Source organism: Pteropus medius, unplaced genomic scaffold (assembly GCF_902729225.1).
Source record: "Pteropus medius unplaced genomic scaffold, Ma_sr-lr_union100, whole genome shotgun sequence".
In the NCBI taxonomy this organism is placed as follows: domain Eukaryota; kingdom Metazoa; phylum Chordata; class Mammalia; order Chiroptera; family Pteropodidae; genus Pteropus; species Pteropus medius.
This window is the reverse complement of record NW_024354500.1, coordinates 32227711-32250586: the sequence shown is the minus strand read 5'-3', so window position 1 is coordinate 32250586 and position 22876 is coordinate 32227711. Positions and strand designations below refer to the sequence as shown.

Sequence of the window (22876 nt, the reverse complement as noted above, 5' to 3'; positions counted from 1 at the left end):
ATTATTCATTTAATTAAAAAACAAACCATTATCTAAATTAGTGACTCAAACCACAAGAGCACATTTACTTGAATTACTTGTTTAGCTGTTTACAATGATCAAATCAACTAGATTGCTCTCTACTTCTTTTCACCTTGACCCTCCAAGGTATTACTCACCACCTCTGAGATGTGATTAACAAGTAAACAAAAATTCCGATGATTTTCTTTGTACACACAACAAGCCTTGGGCTGTTGAATACAAAGTACTAAAATCTGGCTCTTTCAGGAAAGATCACATCTGCGTTAGTTTATATTCATATGTCTATCCAACTTCATTCATTAATTTAATCAATTAACCTATTAGGAACCAGGCTACTAGGTACTAATGATAAAACTGAGCAAGAGAGACATGATCCCTGCCTTTGTGAAGCTCAGAGTCTAGCAGAGACATGGTACCATAGTGATGTTAATTATAAATTCTATTACATGAAAAAAATGAGGAGCTGTAGGAGCCACACTAAAAGCATCTTGCCTCCTCAAGGATCTCTTTTAGGTGATCTGAGCAGGAGTTTCTACTGATATCATCTTGTAACTGAAATAAATAATGAATCACAAAGACTTTGTTACTATATGTCATATTTACTTGAGTGTTGGCCTTATTTACTGTCTGTCTTGTCTATTTAATCAACTTACCCTGTCCTCGGGAACAGCTCGAACAGGTTTTGATAGACACGCAGTCAGTGAGATCAAAATTAACAAAGGTTGTGTTAGATATCATCAGTTCCCATCTTTTGGGAGTTTTGATCCCAGCTGACATACACAGGCTTCCCTGTGATTTAGAAGGGGAAAAAACGGGAAGAAAAATAAGAGAACTGGCCACAAGAAATACAATTTGTAATGCACAAATAAAAATAATTAAGAGAATAAAAAGACAAGCTACAGACTGGGAGAAAATATTCGCAAATCACAGATATGATAAAAGATCATGAAAATATGTACTACACATATATTAGAATGATTAAATAAAAAAATTGTGATACCAAATGCTGATAAGGATAAGAAACAGCTGAAACTCTTATACAGTGCTGGTGGGATTGCAAAATGGTACAGCCACTGTGGAAAATAGTTTGGCAGTTTCCTATGACATTAAATGTACTCTTATCATATGATCTAGCAATTTAACTCCTAGGTGTTTACCTTAGAGAAATGAAAATTTATGTTCATACAAAAACCTTACACAAATGGTTCTAATAATTCCATTTGTAATCGCCAAATCTGGAAACAACTCAAATGTCCTTCACAAATGAGCAGATAAAGAAACTGTGGTATATCCTTATATCAGAATACTACCCAACAATAATAAGGAATAAAATATTGCTTCTTGCAACAAATTAGATGAATCTCTAACGCATTTGGGAGTGAAAGACGCCAGTCTCAAATGGTTACACACTATCTTATTCCATTTATATGATTGTTAAGAAGACAAAATTATAGTGACAGGGCATAGATGAGTGATTCCTAGGGGTTAGCTGTGAGGGGAGGATGTGGCTACAAAGATGGAGCTTGAGGGAGGTTTTGGGGATTGATGCAACTGCTCTGTATCTTGATTGTGGTGATAATATTTACACAAGTCTATACATAAGTTAAAAATCAGAGAACTATAAATCAAAGAGTCCATTTAACTATATGCTAATATAAAAATAAAAATTAAAAAGTCTAAAAAAAACAAAAGCAAAAACTGCTTCCAGGATTTACCACAAAACCTCTTCGACAAACTCAATCTAATCGAGTCAGGCCCACTGTTAAAAATAATTGTACATCTAAGGATCACCTTGTCAGGGGCCTCGAACATGAAAGACAATGACTAAAAGAAACAAACAAAAGAGAAGAAACCCAGTGAAGACAAAGCCAGTATAGAAATCAGAAGAAAATTTTAACATTATCATTAATAACCTCAGAGAAAAAAATATATTAAATACATAAAACAAGAAGCTAAAAAAGGCGTTTATCAAAAAATAAAAGAATAAAACAAGAGAGCAGAAATGATAAATTCAGTAGAAAAAGTTGAGGAAATATTTTACAAAGTAGAATAAAAAGACAATTAGGAAATCAGAGAGAAAATTACAAAGATTAGAAAAGCAATTCGGGAGGTCTAATATTCATATAATAATAATTTCAAAACAAAAAAGGAAAATAAAGAGGACAGAGTTACAGAATTATCAAAGAAATAAGACTGAAAGGTCCCACCCAGTGCCTAACACAAAAGTTAGAACAAAAAGCCACACAAGGTACATCATAATGAAAAATACCAGGGATGAGGACAAGATCAAAAAAAACTTCCCAAAAGGAAAAGCTAAAATGTTACATAAATACACCTAGAATCAGAGTACCTTAAAATTGTTCAAACTCAAGACCAGAAGCTAAAAGGCAATGGAGTATTGCCTTTAAAATGTCAAGACAAAATTAATCCCAACCTGGTATTCTATAACCAACAATCCACTAATCCATTTGTAGCTCAAGACCTTTACCTTCCAAAGATCTTCACTCTGTAAGGAAGTTACTATAAACTATACTCTAATAAACGAGGAGTTCAATCATAAAGGAGGAAGATGTGGGAATCAGAAGCAAGAGCTCCAATACTTGAGTGACATGAAGGAAATCTCCAGAATGTTGGTGAAGAGAAATTCAAGGATGTAGCTGTGAAACCCTTCAACTACACTGCTGGCAAAGTGTAAGCACTTGGGATTGCTGGTTGGTATTATCTACTAAAGCTGAAACTACAGCTTCTGACCCAGAAATTTTATGATTTGGCATATATTCAACAGAAACATGCACATGAACACTGAGACAAATAGAAGAATATTAGTAACGTTATTATTCATAATAACCCCAAACTGCAAATAACCAAATGTCTATCAATGGCAATGTAGCTTTTAAAAATTGTGGTATAGTCATAAAGTAGAATACTACATAACAATTGGAAGAATAAATTATCGTAACATAAAAAAAAATGGATGAATGTCACAGATATAATGTGCCAAAAGAGCCAGGAACAAAAAAGTAACATGCTCTATGATTTCATTTATATAAAGTTCAAAAATAGATTTGAAATCAATCTATGTCTATAGAAGTCTAAATAATGGTTCCCCTTTGGCTGGGGGAGTTGACGAGTCTGGGGAATGGTTTAATGGAAGGAGGCATGAAGGGGCTTCAGAGGAGCTGGTAATGTTCTATGTCTTGATCTGGGCGCTATGTCCATGGTTTTAGCTTTTTAAAAGCCTTATTGAGCTCTTCACTTATAATTGTGCAATTTTCTCCATAAATATCATATTTCCATAAAACATTTATTTAAAAAGTGGAAGAAATACCAGAGAAAAGTAATATACAAGATGGGAGGGTGAAAAAAGAAGAGTTTAAGGTCCTTGAATTGCACAGATAAAGTTTAACAGTGCTGATGCAATTTAGACTTGACACACAAGCATGTTAAAAATTTAAGTCCAGCAACTAAATTAATCATACAAAATGAATAACTTTCAAATGAATAAATATATTTTTAAAAGATATTATTTAATGCAAGACAAATCAAGTTTGAAAAGTAGAAAAAACAAACAGAAAACTGATCACAAACTGAAAGCACAAAATGAGATGGCAGAAATAAATGCAAATATATAGAAGACATCAGCATGCGAATGGTAATTGAAACCACTAGAGAAAATGAGATTTCTCCCAGGGGCAGCAAGTATATTGAGAAGTGAAGGGGCCCTACAACAGAATTTAGAGAAACAAAAAAATGAAAGGTTTAAATTGAGGAAGACATATCCACCAGTGAAAATGGAAAGGGACCCCTAGAGAAATAGGAAAAATGAAACAACCTCATCAACATCTGTCTGAATAAGATATTTTTAAAAGTAGTATTATCTGCTCAAATTAATTACAATAACAACAAAGAAGCAATCATTCTACAGATATTTCCAAAAGTAGGATGACCATACTTTACAACCAAAGTGGGACATTTTTGAGTGTGAAAGGGGATGCTAATTAGATAGAAAGGTAAGGGGGAAAGTGTATAAACAAACTGCACAACCAAACTAGGATGTACAGCATAATGATGGTAGAGCACATCTTTTTCTTATATATCAAGGCCGTCCTCACTGGAAATTATTCTACCCATGACAGTATAAAAGTAATGTTGGGTTCTCAAATATGCCTAGGAGAAAAACGTCCTTTCTAATAATAACAAGTTCTTCCAGAAATTAATGTTTGTTTTAGGATATGACTCGCTGAAAATTGTGTGCCACCCAGGTCTAAGAATGGATAGGCCACATTCTCTAAAAATCCTAATTCCTCCAGGAATGTCAGAAACAAAGACAGAGGCTAAACTCACAGTTCCACAACCATGGAGGTCATATATCGTTTTCTCTTTTTTTTAACAACTGACACGGTTTCATATGTTAATAAAGTGGTTCTCAAATTAATCTAAGCAATATTGTATTAAATAAAGATTTAGAGATATTTTGCTTGTTTATTTTTAAACCTAAGACTCTGCAGAGCCCTTAACATGTTAATATGCAATCTAAATTTTAGAGAATGGGAGATATATCAAGCCGCATATCCTAAATGTAATCAACCTAAGAGTCCTTCTTCTCCCAGACCCTCTCTTGATGGCTAGCCTTCCATGGAAAACGCTTCAGGAAATAGTGGAGTAAGCATTAATAAATGCTCATTGCCAAAGCTATTTTCTATAGATAATTGAAAGAATATTTGACCAGAAGTGGGAGGATATCCAGGTAATTGGTCCCAGCTGCACACTACTAGGCATGGATCTTGGGCCATCATTTGATTTCCTAAAGCCTCCATTTCTTTACCTGTAAATTCTGGAGTTCTAACTATATAATTCTTAGGTAATAATTAGCTCTCAAATGGCATGGCTTTAAAATTTGGATGCCTAACCAGGATCTAGATCTCTCCTAAAAGAAAATGTTTGACATTTTTTTATCTAGGGACTTTTGTCCTGCATCTACTTGTTAAGAGACTGAGAGGCCCTCAGCTGCATTGCATTCCTGGTGAATCACACCCCAGGGATGTGATTATTTTTTATCTCATAATAAGCATCCCTTTGTCAAAATTTATATCTTAATTTATGTCACTCTCCCATTAATTATGATGTCTATTTAGCATCAATTAAGATGTTGCAACAGTAATTCACCAGGACAGTTATACAGCTTGATGGGCATTTCGTTTTTAGCTTCTCCTCTAAGGTTATTTGGGAGAAATTTAAGGGCCTTTGATCTACCAGTATCACAGAATCTCAATCTGGGCCCCATCCTCTCTTGAAAACTTTGCAGTCTGAAAAGAAGAGTCATCTCTCAAGGTGGTAATCCTTTCAGAGAAAAGGAAAAACTGGCAGGTATTTCTCTCCTAAAAAGGACAGTTCAAGAGATTTAATTAAGTAAATTTGATAATGAGACATAGGAAAATGTAGCTTAGTAAGAAAATGATTTTTTTAAATCTTAATGTTAAAATCTATAACTATGAAATACTCTCCGAAGGGAGTATAAAAGACACCAATTATTATTTAAATTTCTATTGGCCAGAACATTCTGGAACAAATTAAGGAGAATGCTCTTTCATTGGTTCTCAAAAGTGGGGTAGATCTCTTCCACCTATGATTTTTATGACAATACTAATTCTCATGTACCTCTTTCAAAAACAAGATCTGAGGGGAGCCATTATAGGTCTGAAGCCTACTGAAACCAGTGGCAGCCACAGACTTCCATTAAGGAGAATTAGTACTTTTCTTCTGTGAAGTCTTCTTTGCCTCATCTACATTAAGGTACCCTGGCCTTGCAGTGGCGGAGAAGTTATCTACGGTTGATGCTGATCATGTGGAAAACCACCGTTAAAAAAAGTAACAACAGGCCAAAATGTAGTCACTTTTGCTAAGTCAAATCACTGTTTCAGCCTCTCCTAAGAGTGGAATTTTAAATCAACCAGTCTGAAATTTTCCGATCAAGACTAGTGAGATAATCTGTAAGATAAAACCCCTGCCATTCCCTTCTCTCCAAAAAAAGATGACCTGGCTTACAAGTAATCCTTTCTTCTCTTTTGCTAATAACTCCCCTGCCATATCCTTTTACCTATAAAAACTTTCCATTTTGTACAACCCCTCAGAGTGTCCTTCTAGTTGCTAGATGGGGCATCAACCAATTCATGAATCCCTTAATAAAGCCAATTAGATCTTCAAATTTATTTGGTTGAATTTTGTTCTTTAACACCACATTTAGAGAAACATTAGGGAATCACATAAGAAACTATAATATACTATAGCAAATAATGAAAATTTATATCACCTTTTTTGAAGGGGAGGGAAGGCACTCTAAATAGAGTAAGGACCCTATAAACAGAATGTTAATGTGGAAACTTGGCAAACCACAATGCAGAGAGAAAATATGGAATCATGCTACTCTATAATCTTCGTGAGGTTAGAGTAAATTAATCTAAAATTATTAAGTGTATTGAATTAGTATGAATAATAATGCTAAATTGCAATCAAATAATTCTGCAAAGTACTAATGATTTTTATGATTTATGTTAACTCATAACATTGAAACCTTGAGTATATTTGAATTTTATTAAAAATATCACCACTGTTATGAATAAAGAGTTCCTCCAACACATATGATATTGTTTTGAGGGACAGCCTAAAACAACATTGTACCTAGTACAATAAGGTACTTACATTGTGGGCAAAATGACCAAGTAATAAGCTGTCAGTAACTGAAGTATTTGCATCACTTTCCAAGATGTCAATTCCAAAATCTCTACATGAATAAATTTGGAAGTTTTTCAGGTGAAGATTGCTACTTCTAAAAATCTGTAAAACAACAACAACAACAACAACAACAACAACAACAACAAAAACAGCATATGTTATGGCAAAGGTCTGAGGCTTAATTTTATTGCAGGCTTCCTGTAGCTTCTTTAATTATTAATTAAATATAAATAAGCGTGCTATACCATCTTAAGCAGCTTTTGTCCATCTATACATGTACAGAGATTCCAAAGTTGCCATGAGGTCAGCACTAACTAGTCCCCTTTGGAAATATCCCCTCTGTACTTTTGATTTCTCCTCACTGTAACTGACAGGTTAAAAAGGTCAGTGTGAATTCTTCACATACTTAAACTTGCAATTGCTAAATCACACAAAACTAATGGAGAAAAACAGAGCATCCAAGAACTCCAGTACTTCACTTTGGTATGTATTAACTAATATTGTCAGAAAATTGTAAATATGAAATTAGTAATTCAACATGACTGCAAACTCAAACTATATTATGCGAATATATACGTACGACAAGTTCGGTTAGTGGGCCCAACCGGGATCAAGCATTAACTAAATTAGCTTGATAGAATCGAAAGAATCCCACTAGTTTGGAGAACAGAACCCTTCATTTTTACCTAGCAATGATATTAGTAATGTGATCTTGAACAAGATGTTTAACTTTCCCGAGGTCTCAGTTTCAATCATCTTTAAAATCAGGGTAGAAATTAGGATGAGCAATTAACCCAACTCAGTCATTTCTTTATTCATTAAGTTCATGATAATAGTCATATCTTAATGTGCAAGTTTCTTATTAATTAAAGCCAAAGTAGCCTTGATTTATCATAGTATCATACTTCTACCCATCAATCAGTCTTTATGCTTGAATTTCTGAGAACTAAACAGCTTGCATTTCCCACTTTGTATGCAGCAAAAGCTTTTATAAAATGATAGATCTTTGAAGTCACAGAGGTTTATTTAAACAAAATAGGTATGACCTGAACTGATAACAATAACAGTTGTTACACAATTACAAGCATCTCAAATTCTGGAAAATATACCCATGTTCGAAAACAGCTAACAGCTAATATTAACTAGAAAACCTGTAAATTTTAAAGAAAACCAACACACAATTGCAAAAAGCCCCAATTTATGGTATAAATACAGCTTTTATAATGCGCTCTCATCTCCCTCTTCTAAAAGAATTGCTCTGCATTTATGAGACATGGTGAGGAGAGGGTATTTTTCTCAATTTTTATTAACATATATACAGAAGAGTTCGATTGCTTGAGTTGGACTCCAACAATTATTAGCTGTGTGACTTTAGCAAGTATTTTATCCTCTTCTTATTATATAAGAAGAATAATAATGGTATCCCTCCCCCCAAAGGTTATTAAGATGACTGAGAAAATATCCAAAAATATCTATCAATATTAACAAATAGATGTAAATTTATGTTTACTCACAATAGAAATTTTACCTAATAGAATATTCTATTCAAGTATCAACATACCAATGATCAGAATACAATCAGATATATATAATAATGAAAGTTTATAAAATTTAGACACCATGTACCTTTTGATGATAAAGAAGATACTTCTCAATGTTACAATTTCCAGACATTATTATCAGCACTGATCTATCAGCACCCAATCTCATTAATAACAACAAAAATGACAGCTGTTATTGTACACCAATGAAGATTCAGGCAATCTTCTAGGCACTTTACATGCAGGCACTTATTTAACTCTCAAAACAAATTTATCCTGTAGGTACTATTACTGTTTCCATTTATGAATGACAGCAAAAACTAGGGTATATGCCTAAAGTCACGCAGATAGGAATTGGGACTATTTGAGAGTTTACATGGCAATATATGTAGGAAGTTAGGTATTTTTTAAATAGTTTGATTAAGATATAATTCACATACTACACAATTCACCTATTTAAAGTTTACAGTTGAAAGATTTGGGTATATTTAGGCATGTGTAATACCACAACAGTCATTTTCAGAACATTTTCACTTCAAGAAGAAACCCCATATCCTTGAGCCCTAAGCGACCACTAATCTTTCTGTCTCTATGAGATTTCCTTATTCTGGACTTTCATTCAAGTGGAATCATATAGTACATAGATTTTTGTGACTGACTCTTTTTACTTAGCATAATGTTTTTAAGGTTTATTTATGTTGTAGCATATATCACTACTTAATTCCTTTTAATGACTGAATAATATTCCCTGGTATTGATATATCACCTTCTATTTATCCATTCATCCATTGGTGGATATTTGGGTTACTTTCAACTTTTGACTACTATGAATAATGCTGCTATAAATATTTGTGTATAAGTTTCTATGTAGACATATGTTTTTATTTCTCTTGAATATATGCCTAGGAAGATAATTGATGGATCATATGCTATTTTCATATTTAATCATTTGAGGAATGGCCAGACTGTTTTCTGAAGCATCTAGACCAATTTTAAATTCCCACCAGTAGTGTATGAGAGTTCCAATTTCTCCAAATCTTTACCAACACATGATATCATTTTGACTCTAATCATCCTAGTAGGTGTGAAGTAGTATTTCACTATGGTTTGCATTTCTCTAACAACAAATCATGTTGAACATCTTTTCATATGCTTATTGGTCATTTGTATATCTTTTTAAAAAACATATCTATTCAGATCTTTAGCTTATATTTTAATTGGGGTATTTGTCTTTTTATTGTTGAGTTATAAAAGTTCTTTATATATTCTAGATATAAGCCCATTATCAGATATATGATTTGTAAATATTGTCTCCCATTCTATAGTTCACGTTTTTATTTCTTAGATGGAATCCTTTGAAATGTTAAAATTTTTAATTATGATAAAGTTCAGCTTACTTATTTTTCTTCTGTTGCTTATTCTTTTGGTATCTTGTCCAAGGATTCTTTGCTAAATCCAAGGTCATGAAGATTTACCCCTATGTTTTCTTCTAAGAAATTTAGTGTTTGTTTTCATATTTAGATTTCTTATCCATTTGAAGTTAATTTTTATAAATAGTATGAGGTAAGGATCCACCTTCATTCCTTTGCATGTGGCACTGCATTTGTTTCAGCACCATTTGTTGAAAAGAATATAATGCTCTTTGCATCCTTGTCAAAAATTAGTAGATTCGTGAGTTTATTTCCAGATTCAATTCTATTCCATTAATCTATATTTCTATCTTTGCATCCATACCACACTATATTGATTACTATTACTTCGTAGTAAATTTTGAAATAAGAAAGTTTAAGTCTTCTTATTTTCTCCTTTTTCAGGATTGTTTTTGGAGAAGTTACATTTTAAATTCCCTACTATCATGTTAATTACTCTCCTCATAAAATAAAGTTTCAAGAGCATTCCCATTATTTGCACCTTTTGATTGATTAAATTTGAGTGCACAAGAGTTCAGTCTTTAAGGATATATTTTTTCTTTCATAGATTTAGCACTTCCAGTTGCAGAACTTGAGAAAACTGACTTTAATGATCGTCTTTTAATATTTTTGTTTTATTAGGTTATTTTCTCCAAAACAAGGTTATTCAACAGCCTGGTGAGAGTTTAAGCCTCTGCAAGGCATGAACTGCTTCTCTGCATAGAGGGCATTCAACAAATATTCCTACAGGATTTGTCACCCTTACAGTCACAGTGCTTATAGGAAACAAAGTACTTCATATACTTCATACAATTAAATGAGAACTAAATATTACTACAATTAAAATTCTTCCTGTCAGCTACCCTAATAATATGTTTTGGGGTTTTCCCCATCCACAACTTCCTCTTATTGGATATATGAAATAAATGTCTGACTTTCTTATTGTGACTTAATTTTATGTTTTTACTCTGTTTCTTGAATGCCCTATAAACACATTTCTTCATCTATGTATCTTAGACTCCAGATTTATAAGTGGCAGAGACCAAGTATATGTATTTTTCTCTATGTAGCACCAAATACTGACCCTGGATAATTTTTATATGTTGCTGTTAACAGCGTACAAATCTTCCCTGGAAGAAATCGTTATGATAATGAAAAATAAATTATTAAATGTGAATTTTTTTTGCCCTTTTGAGCAAAACAAAAGAAATTTTTGGCTCATTAATAAAGGTAAGACTGGCACTTTGAGCTGGAATTTTTGTTTTCCAATGATTAACAGCACTTTTTCTTAAGACTGAAGCATGTATTAGCCAAGATATTAGGGTATCAAATGCACAACATTTGGAGTCTAGATTTTGCTCCTGGTTGTGCCACTAACTGTGTGACCTTTAACAAATGCCTTTACTTTCTGAGCTTTAATTTTTTAATCTCTAGATAGATATGGGACAGGATGAATGGTTGACTTCTATGATCCCTCCTGGCTGTAAATCTGTATAATTCTGTTGTTCTCTATGAGATCTACTGAAAAGTCACCATAAAAAGAAATGAACTAACCCTGGATTACTAACTACGAATTTGTTCATTTAACAGTATTATTCCACCAATACCTATGATGCTGTTTGCGCCTTAAAACTCTGATAATATTGCAATGCTCCCCCCAGCAGCAAATCATGCCCCTTTAAAAAATGATCCATAATAAATCACCATTAAAAAAAAATGATGGTTTTAATAAAAAACTAAAGAAACATACCTGGGCACCACCTGCACTTCCCCAAACCATAAAGTTTTGGAACAAGGTGGGGCCAGTGCCATTATCCCAAGGTGGCTGAAATTTAGGGTATACAAAGAGACCACACCTAGAAAGCAAAACGAAGAGTGAAATTCAGCCAATTTCTATGTTTTGAACACTCACTTTTTCTCATTGGAAAATATAAAGGTAAAGGTAATGAATAAGGGAGATTAGAGATGAACCTGTGACCCTTCTCTGTAACTGTCATTGCCCATTCCTCAGCCTTTCCTATTTCCCTTAGAGACCTGCTATGGATCTCAACAAGGTGCAGACTGCCATGATCCCATTCTATTCTCTCAGCCCGTCTTTAGGTTCACACCTTTCCCAGGATTCCGAACATCTTTCTCTAGCCCTTTAGAATGTGATCCCTGATATTCTATCAGTTGCCTTCTAGTTTTACGTCTTTGTAAGAATACCTGTAATTCCCCTGACTTTTGTTCCTCTTTCTAAAATGCCCTATCATTCTGGTATCCTGGATACTTTCTTCCCTCACATTCCAGGGCTGCTGAGACATGCTAGATAAAAACTTCATAATTTTAATGATAATTTCATGACACATGTATTAATCCTAGCCTCAGCTGACACTTCAACATGGCATACCAATTGTTCTTAATCCTTATTTCACTCTCCTTATCATTTTCTATTATAGCAGCATTCCTATACTATGATCATAATTATTTGTAATGATCAATTATTGAGTTTCTACTACATTCCAGGTATTCTTTTAGATGAATTATATGTCATTTCTAATTTTCACATCAAACTTTTAATCTAGATCTTTCCCCATTTTACAAATAAAGGATCTGACTTAAAAAAAGAAAAAAAAAAGTGATTTACTAAGAGTAAAGTCAGGATTTGAATCAGAGCCTGATTTTGACTCTGAAGTCCACATTTTTCCATGTTCTCACCATGTTTCCCAGTCCTCGCTCTTAGCAGATGATCTTAATCTCTACATAACAAGAATTTTAAACAAGTCCCTTCTCATCTTACAGTATACAAGTCACAGGCAAAGAACCTCTTCTCCAAAGCTAATTTCCCCAGTCAGTTCCTAAGCCCAGGCACTCTAGATTTCCAATTGCTCACAATCATTGGAAGTTTAATTGCTCTTTCTACTAAATTCTCCTCTGGCCGTGAAAGGTGTACTCTGTCTTGCTGCCCTCTCAAGTGACTTCTCTCTCCCTTTCCCTTCCTTTCGCCATCATACTTTTATGATCCAAAATGCTTATAAAGGTGTATCATCAAATAGCATATGGATATCAAAAGTTACACTCTCTCTGAATGTCATACGAAAAATGTTAAACCATAGGACTTATACCCAAAATGTAGATTCATTTCCCCAAAGTTACCTTGTACAAAAATGTGCAATATTGCGAGTGAAGGAGAGAAGTGGAGCTTGTGATGTCTGGTTGGTCACAAGATGAAAAAAGTAGCCATAACCAGCAGCACATACCCTATTTCCCTATAAAAATAAGGATAATTATATAAGAGTTATTCCATATACAATAGTTATTCCGTATACAAAAATTTTTGGAAAGACTCTCATATGTGTTCATTCTGCTTTTTCATTCACTTCTTGTTGAGGTATATTGATACTTTTAAGTACTCGTGTACTTACCACCCACCCATCCCCCACATTGCCCTAGGAATCAAAAATATTCTCATTCCTTTTCTTTCGGGCAGCTCAACTAGACAGTAATTTGCCCACCTCAGTAACTGGTATCTCATGTTAAAGTATCTTCAACAGCGAGAGGCTTACGTATGTCATCTAATCCAAGCTCTCCTCTTTGGTATATGCAAGAATTTACAGTGGCAAAGCCACACCTCAAAGCAAAGTCTCCACAAAGTCTTCTCTCTGATCCTTTGAACAAATCAATACTTTGGTTATGGGCTGAAAGCCAGTGATTACACTAGCCATACCTTAGTTCTGAGTTTAAATACAACTCAAATCTCCTCAGTGTACTTTTGTAGTGATTAGATCATTTAATCACTTTACTAATTATGTTTATAGAATTTACTATCTAAATAACTTAAAGTCTTTTATGCTTATATAAACATAAATTCTCCATTAGACAATATGAGTTTGAGGCTTTAATTCCAATTGAACTAAACACAATGAGATATTCTTTATAAATTTAATGAAGTACCTATAATATGTTCATCAGTATGTAATATATTTTAAGACAAAATTAAAAAATGACTTCCTAAAGAGTCTAATATTGTACACAGAGGTATTTTCCTTGGCCTACCTAATGTTTATTTTGTTTCTAACATTTTCAAATCGAGACTTGATATAAAAATTCAGTTTTTAAAAAATTCTGAGCCCAAATTTCTGTAAGATAGCCATGGATCAGCTGGAGCTAAAAAAAGGGGGTGAAGGAGAGGCTGTTTCTTAGATTATGGATTATTTTGTCATAGTCTCCACCCTTCCTGCTTCACTTATCTATGATACTGGCCTAGTCCCTTCAGACATTTAATTTGCAACCTCTTAACTCCAGGTAGTAAAGTCAAGGACATGATGGCTGTTCTCTGTTTTAGTGGGAGGAACGACAGGCCAATAGATCAAGCTGCAGGATTACTATTTGTGTGCATTTGTCCTCTCTCAACCTGAGAAGCCTCTCCAAGGCCAAGAGGCCCATGTCTATTTAGAGGAAAAAAAAATGTTAAAGAATAGTCTGCTCAGCCTGCCCCAGGCTTAAGCCTGTGCTACAGGGACAAAGGGATCCCCAGTGGCTTCCACATGGTTCATCTCTGACCACCTGGGGGTTTTCCAGGGCCTGGCTGGTGAGAAAAAGAATGTCAGAGTGTCCTCTCTGTGAGCAACTCAGTCTCCTAAGAGTATGCACTGTGGGACTAAGACAGCTCATCCTGAACATTGGCATAAGGACACAGAAAAGAGAATAGGGAGCAGGGAGGATCATGATGCTTTGGAACCCAAAAAGGCATTAAATACCTTTCTAAAAAAACAACACTCCAAAGCCATAGCTGCCTCTATACAGGGCTCAGGGGGACTATGCTCTGAGTATCCTGCTAGAACAGTTTCTTAAACTTTAATGTGCACCCAGGGCAGGGAAGAAGGGAAGGAAGGAAGGAAGGAAGGAAGAAGGAAGAAGGAAGGAAGGAAGAAGGAAGAAGGAAGGAAAAGAAAGAAAGAAAAGAAAGAAAGAAAAGAAAGAAAGAAAGAAAGAAAGAAAGAAAGAAAGAAAGAAAGAAAGAAAGAAAGAACTAATCTCTTTTTAAGTATAAGTATGTTCCAAATACATTGCATGAGATATATTTACACTAAATACTTAGTAATTGTATATCTGAAATTTAAATTCAGCCAGGTATGCTGCAAATTGTCCGGCAACCCTAACCTGTGGTATATAAAATACATATTTCTAGGACCCTCAACCAGATATTCTGACTTAGTTGGTGTTGAGGTGTGGTGAAAGGATAAGGGACAGAATTCTGTACTCTTGAGCGCCACTGGTGGTTCTAATGCAGGTGATCTTTTGACCCCTTTTTGAAAACTACTTCTCTAGAGGTGACTGGGATATTAACACTGTACTGTCTAGTGATCAAGAGTTCTAGGAGAGGATCAAAGAGGAGGGAGACATTGGGAAGAATTCATTTTCTGGCAATCTTGCCATGAGCTATTTGAGAACTCAGTGTAAATGGAAGCCGCTGTTGAAATCTGAAAAAGAATAGAGACCTAGAAAATCAGGGTGGAAATCTGTTACCGGATCTCAGCAAAAAGGTTGCTTAACTCAGCGCAATTTATATTTTGTGTTGAGTTTTTTCTTTCTCTTAGAATTATTTACCTTTTGGTTTCTTTTAAGTTATGACCAGATATAATGATAATACTCATAGTAAAGATTTATAGAGAAGCTACTACAGTCCGGGTACCAGATTTTAGATTCTCATTTAATATCACAACAATTCTGAATTATGTATTATTAATTTCACAGACAAAGAAATTAAAGCTTGGAGATATTAAGTAATTTTTCCAAAGTCACAGAGTCAGAGCTAGCTCCATTTATGTCCAAGCCTGAAAGTGTCAGGGATCATAGTCTAGGATAGAGAAATGAAGGCAAGACCCAGAACCAAGAGGTGCAATGCAGTCACATCGCCAGATCAAGGGCAGAATGGGAGAGTTTGCTATGGCCTTCCTGATAATGAACAAACCATTGAACATTTTTTGCAGAAGTCAATGTATCTTGGACATTTAAGCAAGATAAATTCCAGAGAGAAATTTATTGTCCCAGTAAGCCAGTTCTTAGAGGTATGCATTTATATAATCCTAGAAAAAAGTGAGTTAACCCTTCAGGTAACAGGTAACCAGGTAACCTGTTAGACAAGACTGAGACAGTGATAGTGTTTGGAATTACATAAATACAGGTTTCCTCAAAATAGAAGAGCATCTTTTCAGGTCAGATTTAACTAAGAAGTTGTTTTCTTCACACCAAAAATCCAAACAATATAAAAATTCCTTTCATCCTCCAAAAAACATAGGATAAAAAAAAAAACATGCTCAGCTCAGAGTGCACAGGGAGATATCTGGGTAAGGATTTGGGCCAATTCCCAATACTAAGAAGGAAAAGACATAACATTTTGAAGAGTGCATTTAAAGAAGACAGCAGTTCTAAAACTCTAGCATTACAGAAATGAACCTTATCCAGGCTTAGACATAAAGTTAATGAGGTCTGGCTACTGACATTGGAATGTTGAGCAACTGACAGAAGAAAAATCTGAGACTATCTGTAACTTTTATTTTATTAATATCATTATTTAATAAATCTTATTAGATTATTATTTAATATATGGACATAGTGGTATGGGACAAAAAAAGAGAATTACAGGAGGAAGTTCTGACCTACTCAGGAACAGAGCTCTTTCTCATGACCTTTTACACAGCTCAAGTTTTACTGTACTCTGAGGAAGTAAGAATAGAGAGTAATGACTCCAGTCATAACCTTCTAGTTGTAGATGTTCTATATTTATCCTTAGGCTGAGTAAACTCATTTCATCTCATAGCTTCAATCACTCTGGATTAATATTTCATCAAATTTAATTCCTAAATGAAAGGACTTTAGGTATTATTAAGGTAGTTTCCCTGAACCTGGATGACCAACTGGCAGTCATAACACAGTCATAACACATGTGTACACACACACACACACACAGAACCAAGCAAAGTTAATATGGTATTAAAACTGAAATAGGTTGTTTTAAAACCACCAATACTCAACTTCTGCTTCCTGTGAGAATAAGAACCAATGTCCAGTAGTTCAATCCTTCATCCTTTGGGGACATGTGAGTGAGGACCAGCAGGCAACAGCCAGGACCTGGTGGGGCAGCCAGCACTTCCTGACACAATCTTCAATGCTGTTTCCTTAACTTTAGCATGTTATTCAGTGTAGGCCCCATGGCTCTCTCATCCTGGGTGTTTGTAATTAGCCAGCCACTCCATTTCTCACTCAGTTACAGAACTGTTTTCTTCCTTTGTGGACTAGAGGCTCATTCTCTCCTGTACTTTGATATTTTGGATTCTGAGTGTTTCCTAAATTTCCTGATTTAAAATTCTAATCACATGTTTCCCCTACCACATGGTACTCAGCAAAAGTCACTTTTGTCTATTATTTAATGAAATGTTGAATTACTATTGAAGATGCTAACATGACTTCAAGGAACCAGGGCCATCTCTCAGACTCCAATGATTTTGAGAAAGCCTAGTCTAAAGTGGTGGTTGTCAGTCAAGGATAATTTTGTTCACCAGGGAGCATTTGGAAATCTCTAAAGACATTTTTGATTGTCACAACTCAGGAGGTACAGCAATGCTACTGGAAATCAATGGGTTGAGACCAGGGATGCTGGCATACAGAGGATAGCCTCTCACAACAAAGAATTATTTGACTCAAAATGTTAATATTACCACAGTTGAGAAACTCTACAGTTTAGACTGGAGGCATGTGTTGTCAAAATAATCCACGTCCACTTTCTAGCAGCCTATTTCCAAATTTTGATGGGAAGACCAACCTAAATATAAAAACATGGGTAATTACAACAAGAATGCTTTGTCATTCTTTACAAGGAGGGCATTTATATCTTTTTAAACAATCGATCTGGCATTAGGCATTCTTCAAAAGAACATTTATTAGCATTGAATCAGCTATCTCAATTCTTCCCTCATGCTAGAAACATATGACATGCACTCATGATTCTTGGCTTCAGGAAGAATTTCTTTCACTGAGTTGGCAAATATAAATGCCCAATATATGTATCTCTTCAGCCCTCATAGGTACACAAGGAGGTAACATAGCTGTTGATTCTCAATTATGATTACACAACTGGAAATGTCCTCATGAAATTATATATGAAGCCCACTTTCCACACAGATTGTGCTGAGTGGTTGTGTCTCTACCTACCTGTGAGTCATGAGATAGGCCATGAGTATAAAAGAACGGAAGGGTAGGACATGGGGACTTCTTAAACAGCCACCTTTTCTGCAAGTATACTAACAATGAGAAAGGTGCACTAGATGCTAGAAGTGATATCTCATTTGGACATACATCTCCATTTTATTACTAATTAAATGCTAGTTCATTAGCAAGACTCTACCAGGAGGGCAAAAATTCAAATGTTTGAAGAATATATTGCAAGAGCTACATCCTTATTCATCGCCTTTGTCAGACAGGCACTCGAAGAGCACATATTTTGAGCAAATGACTAAATTTGTTGAATCAGCTGCATTAGTGTCATTAGTATTTACAGAGCATCTGAATAATCATATATAAATGTTTTTCAAGTGCATTTATGTTTGGGCAGGATATTGCAATTTTGGTCATCTGTTAGCCGAGGAAGCACACTTTTCTTTTAAAAGAATCACTTGAACAGTTGGGTCACATTACTTTCCAGTTCTTTTACTCTCCATTCTGATTGGGTATGCTACAAATGATTCATGAGGAAAAACCACATTTTTATGCAGGCAGCCAGCAGCTTGTGGGGAACGGTTTAAGGCAAGCAGGGAATTTTGTGTGGAAATCAATTTTTTGCGGAAGTCAATGTATTATGGACATTCAAGCAAGAGAAATTCCAGAGAGAAATTAACTGCTCAAGTAAGCCAGCTCCTTGAGGTATGCATCTACAGTCACTAGGGAAAAAAAGTGAGTTAACCCTTCAGGCAGCTCTTAAATATACATTAGCTATTGAGTGGAGAGAGTGAGAGAACTGAAATTGAGCCTTTAAACACAGAATTCCTTACAAAATTGATTCACAAACCAGAACAAATTCTCCTCAGATTAAATGGGTGTTTCTGAAGGGTTCATCTTCAGGGATTTTCTGTGGACTATCTCAAACAAGAGTCTGGCCATTGGAAATTTCCCACACCACCACGAACATTAGACACTCTGGAGCTCTGGAAGTGAACAGGCCCTCACTGTTTGAGAGTAGATATTTTCCAGCCTGAAGTTGACATAGTTTATGTCAACTGCAGAAGGGGAGCTTCTGGACAAATAACAAGGAATCTCCATAAAGGGAGAAGCCAGATTTGCTGAGGAAAGACAGCATGGAAATGGAGTGCTCTAAGAACTATGGGTAATGCATGGAGAACCAGCAAAAAGGCACACAATCAGGTTTTGCTTCTTTGAAAAACTTCCCTGGACTTGGCTCAGCTGTAGCCTGGCTAGGGAAGCAGGAAGACCACTTGTGGCTATGAAAACTAAAAAGGAATACCATACTTGAAATCCCCTTGGACTATGCAGGGTTAAAGGTGAGTGAACTGTAAAGATGGCTGACTGGAAATCAAGGTAAATTCCGTGTGCTGTAGCTATATGTTTGGTCCTCAGCTTTGGGTCAGGGCAATTTGGGAATAATATACAACCACAGATCATTGCAAAACTTAAGCATCAACTCTATTTCTTCACTGCCTGTCCACCAGGTCAGAGGTTTCAAGGCCAGACTCATTTGGGCGGAAGAAAGAGTTTAGGCTTTCAGGGTTGGTTACCGGGCACTAGGATTACATCATCTTTTTGAGTTTAAATAAGGGCTTTAGTTTAGTTAATACTATTGCCCTGATGTCAATTCAATTTCTTGATTTTGCCATTACTCTGTGGTGACGATTATGATTACATTATCATTGGGTGAAGCTGAGTGAAAGTCACACAGAAATGCTGTGTTATATATTTGCAACTTTTCTGAGTCTAAAATTCTTTCATAATTGAAAGTTTAAAAAAAGAAAAAAGAAAAATCTGAATTAATTATAGTAATATAGTGGTTTTCCAATATATTTTGCCAGACTGCAAGAAAACTGAAAAGCAAGGCAGATGATGTCAAAAAGACTGAGCACACACAGGGCTTGACAGCATTCCCTTAAGGGGCAGTTTGACTCTAAACCATTCACATAGAAGGACATAAAAGCCACCACCCATGAAACGGTTCCTCAGAATAAGGAATGTCTCTCCCTTGAATATCAGAACAACCCTAGAAGGGGGAAAGTTTTTTTTACCACATCTTTTTCTGTTCCACACATTACATACACACTTGCACACACACACACACACACACACACACACACACACACCCCACATATTGTTATTGTAGCCTCCTTATTATCTTTTTGGAATAAAGGTGTATTTCTAAAATATATATTTTTAAGTACCCTGTGTATTGTCCACATAGGGCACACTTAATAAATACTAGCTTCCTGTTTACGCAGTGACTGAAATGACCTTCTTTGGCCCTCAGGGTCAAAAGCAGTTCACAAATTTTAGGTTTTTCCATATATGCCCAGTTATCATCTAGTTCCTTGGTAATAGCACATTCCAGATAATAGAATACAAGAGACAGCACAGCAGAACACCAGTAGCATGGCTGAAAGATTGGAGTGGACTAGGCAAGGTTCAACACTGAGAGATGAGTTCCACAGAATTTTAAGGCTGCCGCAGATTAAACATGTTATTTTCCAGTCGTTAAAATGATTGTAGGATCTTGGAATCTATTCTTTACTTTCCTCTTTCTTCCCCTCCTTCTTTAATTATGGAATTATACCTACATTCATTTATTCATTCATTATGTTCAATTAATTTGTGTTGAGAAACTACTGTGTTTCTGACATCCTGTTAGGATAGAAACCTAATAAGCTAATGAAAAGAAAACTACAGAATTTTAAGATCATTGAAGAAAATATCAGGAATACACCTAATGAATATATTTAATGAACATATACTACTGGCTTAAACTGAAACTTCATTCTTAAAACATGTGCATTGTACTTGTTTAAATGTTGTGAAAAAGATATAAAAGAAAAGTAAATGAATGAAAATAGAAGGCATCTTGAGGGAAACAAACAGCTCGTTTTGAACTCAGTTTATTCTACTGCTGACTGAGCTTCATTTCATATATCAGTCTGCAATTGTCAGGTGACTTATGAGCTTTTAAGGTGGCCCTCTGGTTCTCCACACCTAAGGACCTATAGTCAGCTCAATTCTACTTCTGGTTGACTAGTGTCTAAGACACCTGCCCAGGAGACCATGTAGGACCTAAAGAAGCAAAATCAAATGGATAGCACCCCTGCGATTCAATACAGGATTTGGATATAGTCCAGCCTTGTGAAGGAAGATGAATTGGGAAACCCTGAGGGTCTAATTTCCTCTAGGTATTTCAAGGTAGGCAAGATTTTGCTACCCGAGAAAGTATGCAGTAACATAGTTCTTCAGGCCTCAAAGCTTGCTGGCATAGCTGCACAATAAGCCTTGTAGTCACCAGCAAGTTGTACGCTGCTCTCATTGTTTTGACTCTAGAATTCGGTTTCCTTCAATCCATGTAGTTCTGCCTCCTTTCTTGTTGGCATATTAGCTATTCCCATTAGACACCTAAAATGGTGTGTTAAGTACTATGCTTGGAAAAACATAATTAACAGTCTGGAGGCGGTCTGAGGAGAAAACCATGACTTTTATTAGGGGTTATTCAGATAAAAATAATTAAAAACAAATGACCAGAGAAAGACAGAGACATTCATTCTCTCAGTACCTCAGAAACTTGGCATAATTGACATGATACGATAGATGCTCAGAGGAGTGCCCTGGAAGAGTAGGATATTAATGGGATAAAATCATTGGAAAAAGGGAAACTACGTGCCCTTCCCATTGCTCTGATGCAATTCCTCATTCACAGATCTATGGTTAAATTATACCAGAAAAACTAATTTCTTAAAGTGTTGAAAGATAAATTTACTGAGAAAAAGCAACGTTAAGTTGTGTTAAATAATGGGGTAAAAATTCAAGGCCATCAGGGTGTACTTCATTCATCCTGGAAACTGACATGACTCATACACGTCTCGTGACTTTACAAACCCTCAGTTTTGACACTTTTAAAGGGCAACACGACGACCACATTAACACAGTAAGACAGTGAAGACTTAATAGGTAATTAATACTGGAATCGAAACAAATATCAGCACCACAGTGGATAGCTTAAGGAAACATTTTAGTTGGTATTAATTTAAATGACCAGAAAAGAATCAACATCTACTTTGTTTTGCTCCATAGAGATATTGCATCAGAGCATTCATGGGAATTCTGAAAGGAATACATTTAACCTGAAGGATTTGTTTAACACAAAATCATAAAGTAGTTTCTCAATACCAGTGTGTAGCAAGTAAACATTTTATACACTACTGATGCTGTCACTCTAAATAACTTTTAGAGTGACCTATATGCCCTCTCGGCTCTGATCTTCCTGGTGAAAATCTTACCTCTACAACATTGCTGGGGCTGCGAATATAGACACCAGATGGTGTCACCATTTCAGGATTGGAGAGTCCCTCGGTGCCAGAAACACTGATGATCATATTGTTTCTTATTATATTTCCCTGTTCTGACCAGTCTAATTTAAGAAAAGATAAATCAAACCCAAAGGATTTATAAACATAATTAAAATTTATACAACTCAACACTCTTATTTCTACTAATACACATTATAGTTCACATAATGCATATATATGTGTATGAACATAGATAACATTTAGTATGTTCAATGAATTTAAGATATCTAACATTCATCCATCAGGCCTGCCTATAAATTATATGACAATTTAAAAGGATTCTAATAAGTTTAAAACCAGTTTACATATTTACCATTTTTTCTTCCAGGAATAGTCTCCCAAGGAATATATCTTGTCTCCAAGTATGTACCTGAGAACAAAAGATCATGTTACTTCAGCACATTTTGTGACACCTAGGAAAAGGAGGGACACTGCAATATTATTTCCTCTTTGGGGTGCGGCTTGTTTTGATTTTGTTTTTGTGTTTTTACCTGTGAACCAGACAGAGATATAGATTATATGGACTTTTTTACTTCTAAGTTATCATGGATCAGAAGTTCATTTTAAATAAGAAAAAGAAAGAGAA

The 22876-nt window shown here is 35.2% G+C and overlaps 1 protein-coding gene across 1 annotated transcript in view; it reads right to left on the bottom strand.

Annotated features, from left to right (window-relative positions):
* Nucleotides 1-22876, bottom strand: part of PKHD1 (PKHD1 ciliary IPT domain containing fibrocystin/polyductin) — a 411516-nt gene that overhangs the window by 217656 nt on the left and 170984 nt on the right. Inside the window, exons 42-47 of the mRNA XM_039853082.1 lie at nucleotides 22604-22660; nucleotides 22222-22352; nucleotides 12839-12951; nucleotides 11454-11559; nucleotides 6721-6855; nucleotides 675-810 (exon numbers count right to left, since the gene is read on the bottom strand). Coding sequence (XP_039709016.1) covers nucleotides 675-810; nucleotides 6721-6855; nucleotides 11454-11559; nucleotides 12839-12951; nucleotides 22222-22352; nucleotides 22604-22660 — 678 coding nt within the window. The remainder of the gene's footprint in view (nucleotides 1-674; nucleotides 811-6720; nucleotides 6856-11453; nucleotides 11560-12838; nucleotides 12952-22221; nucleotides 22353-22603; nucleotides 22661-22876) is intronic.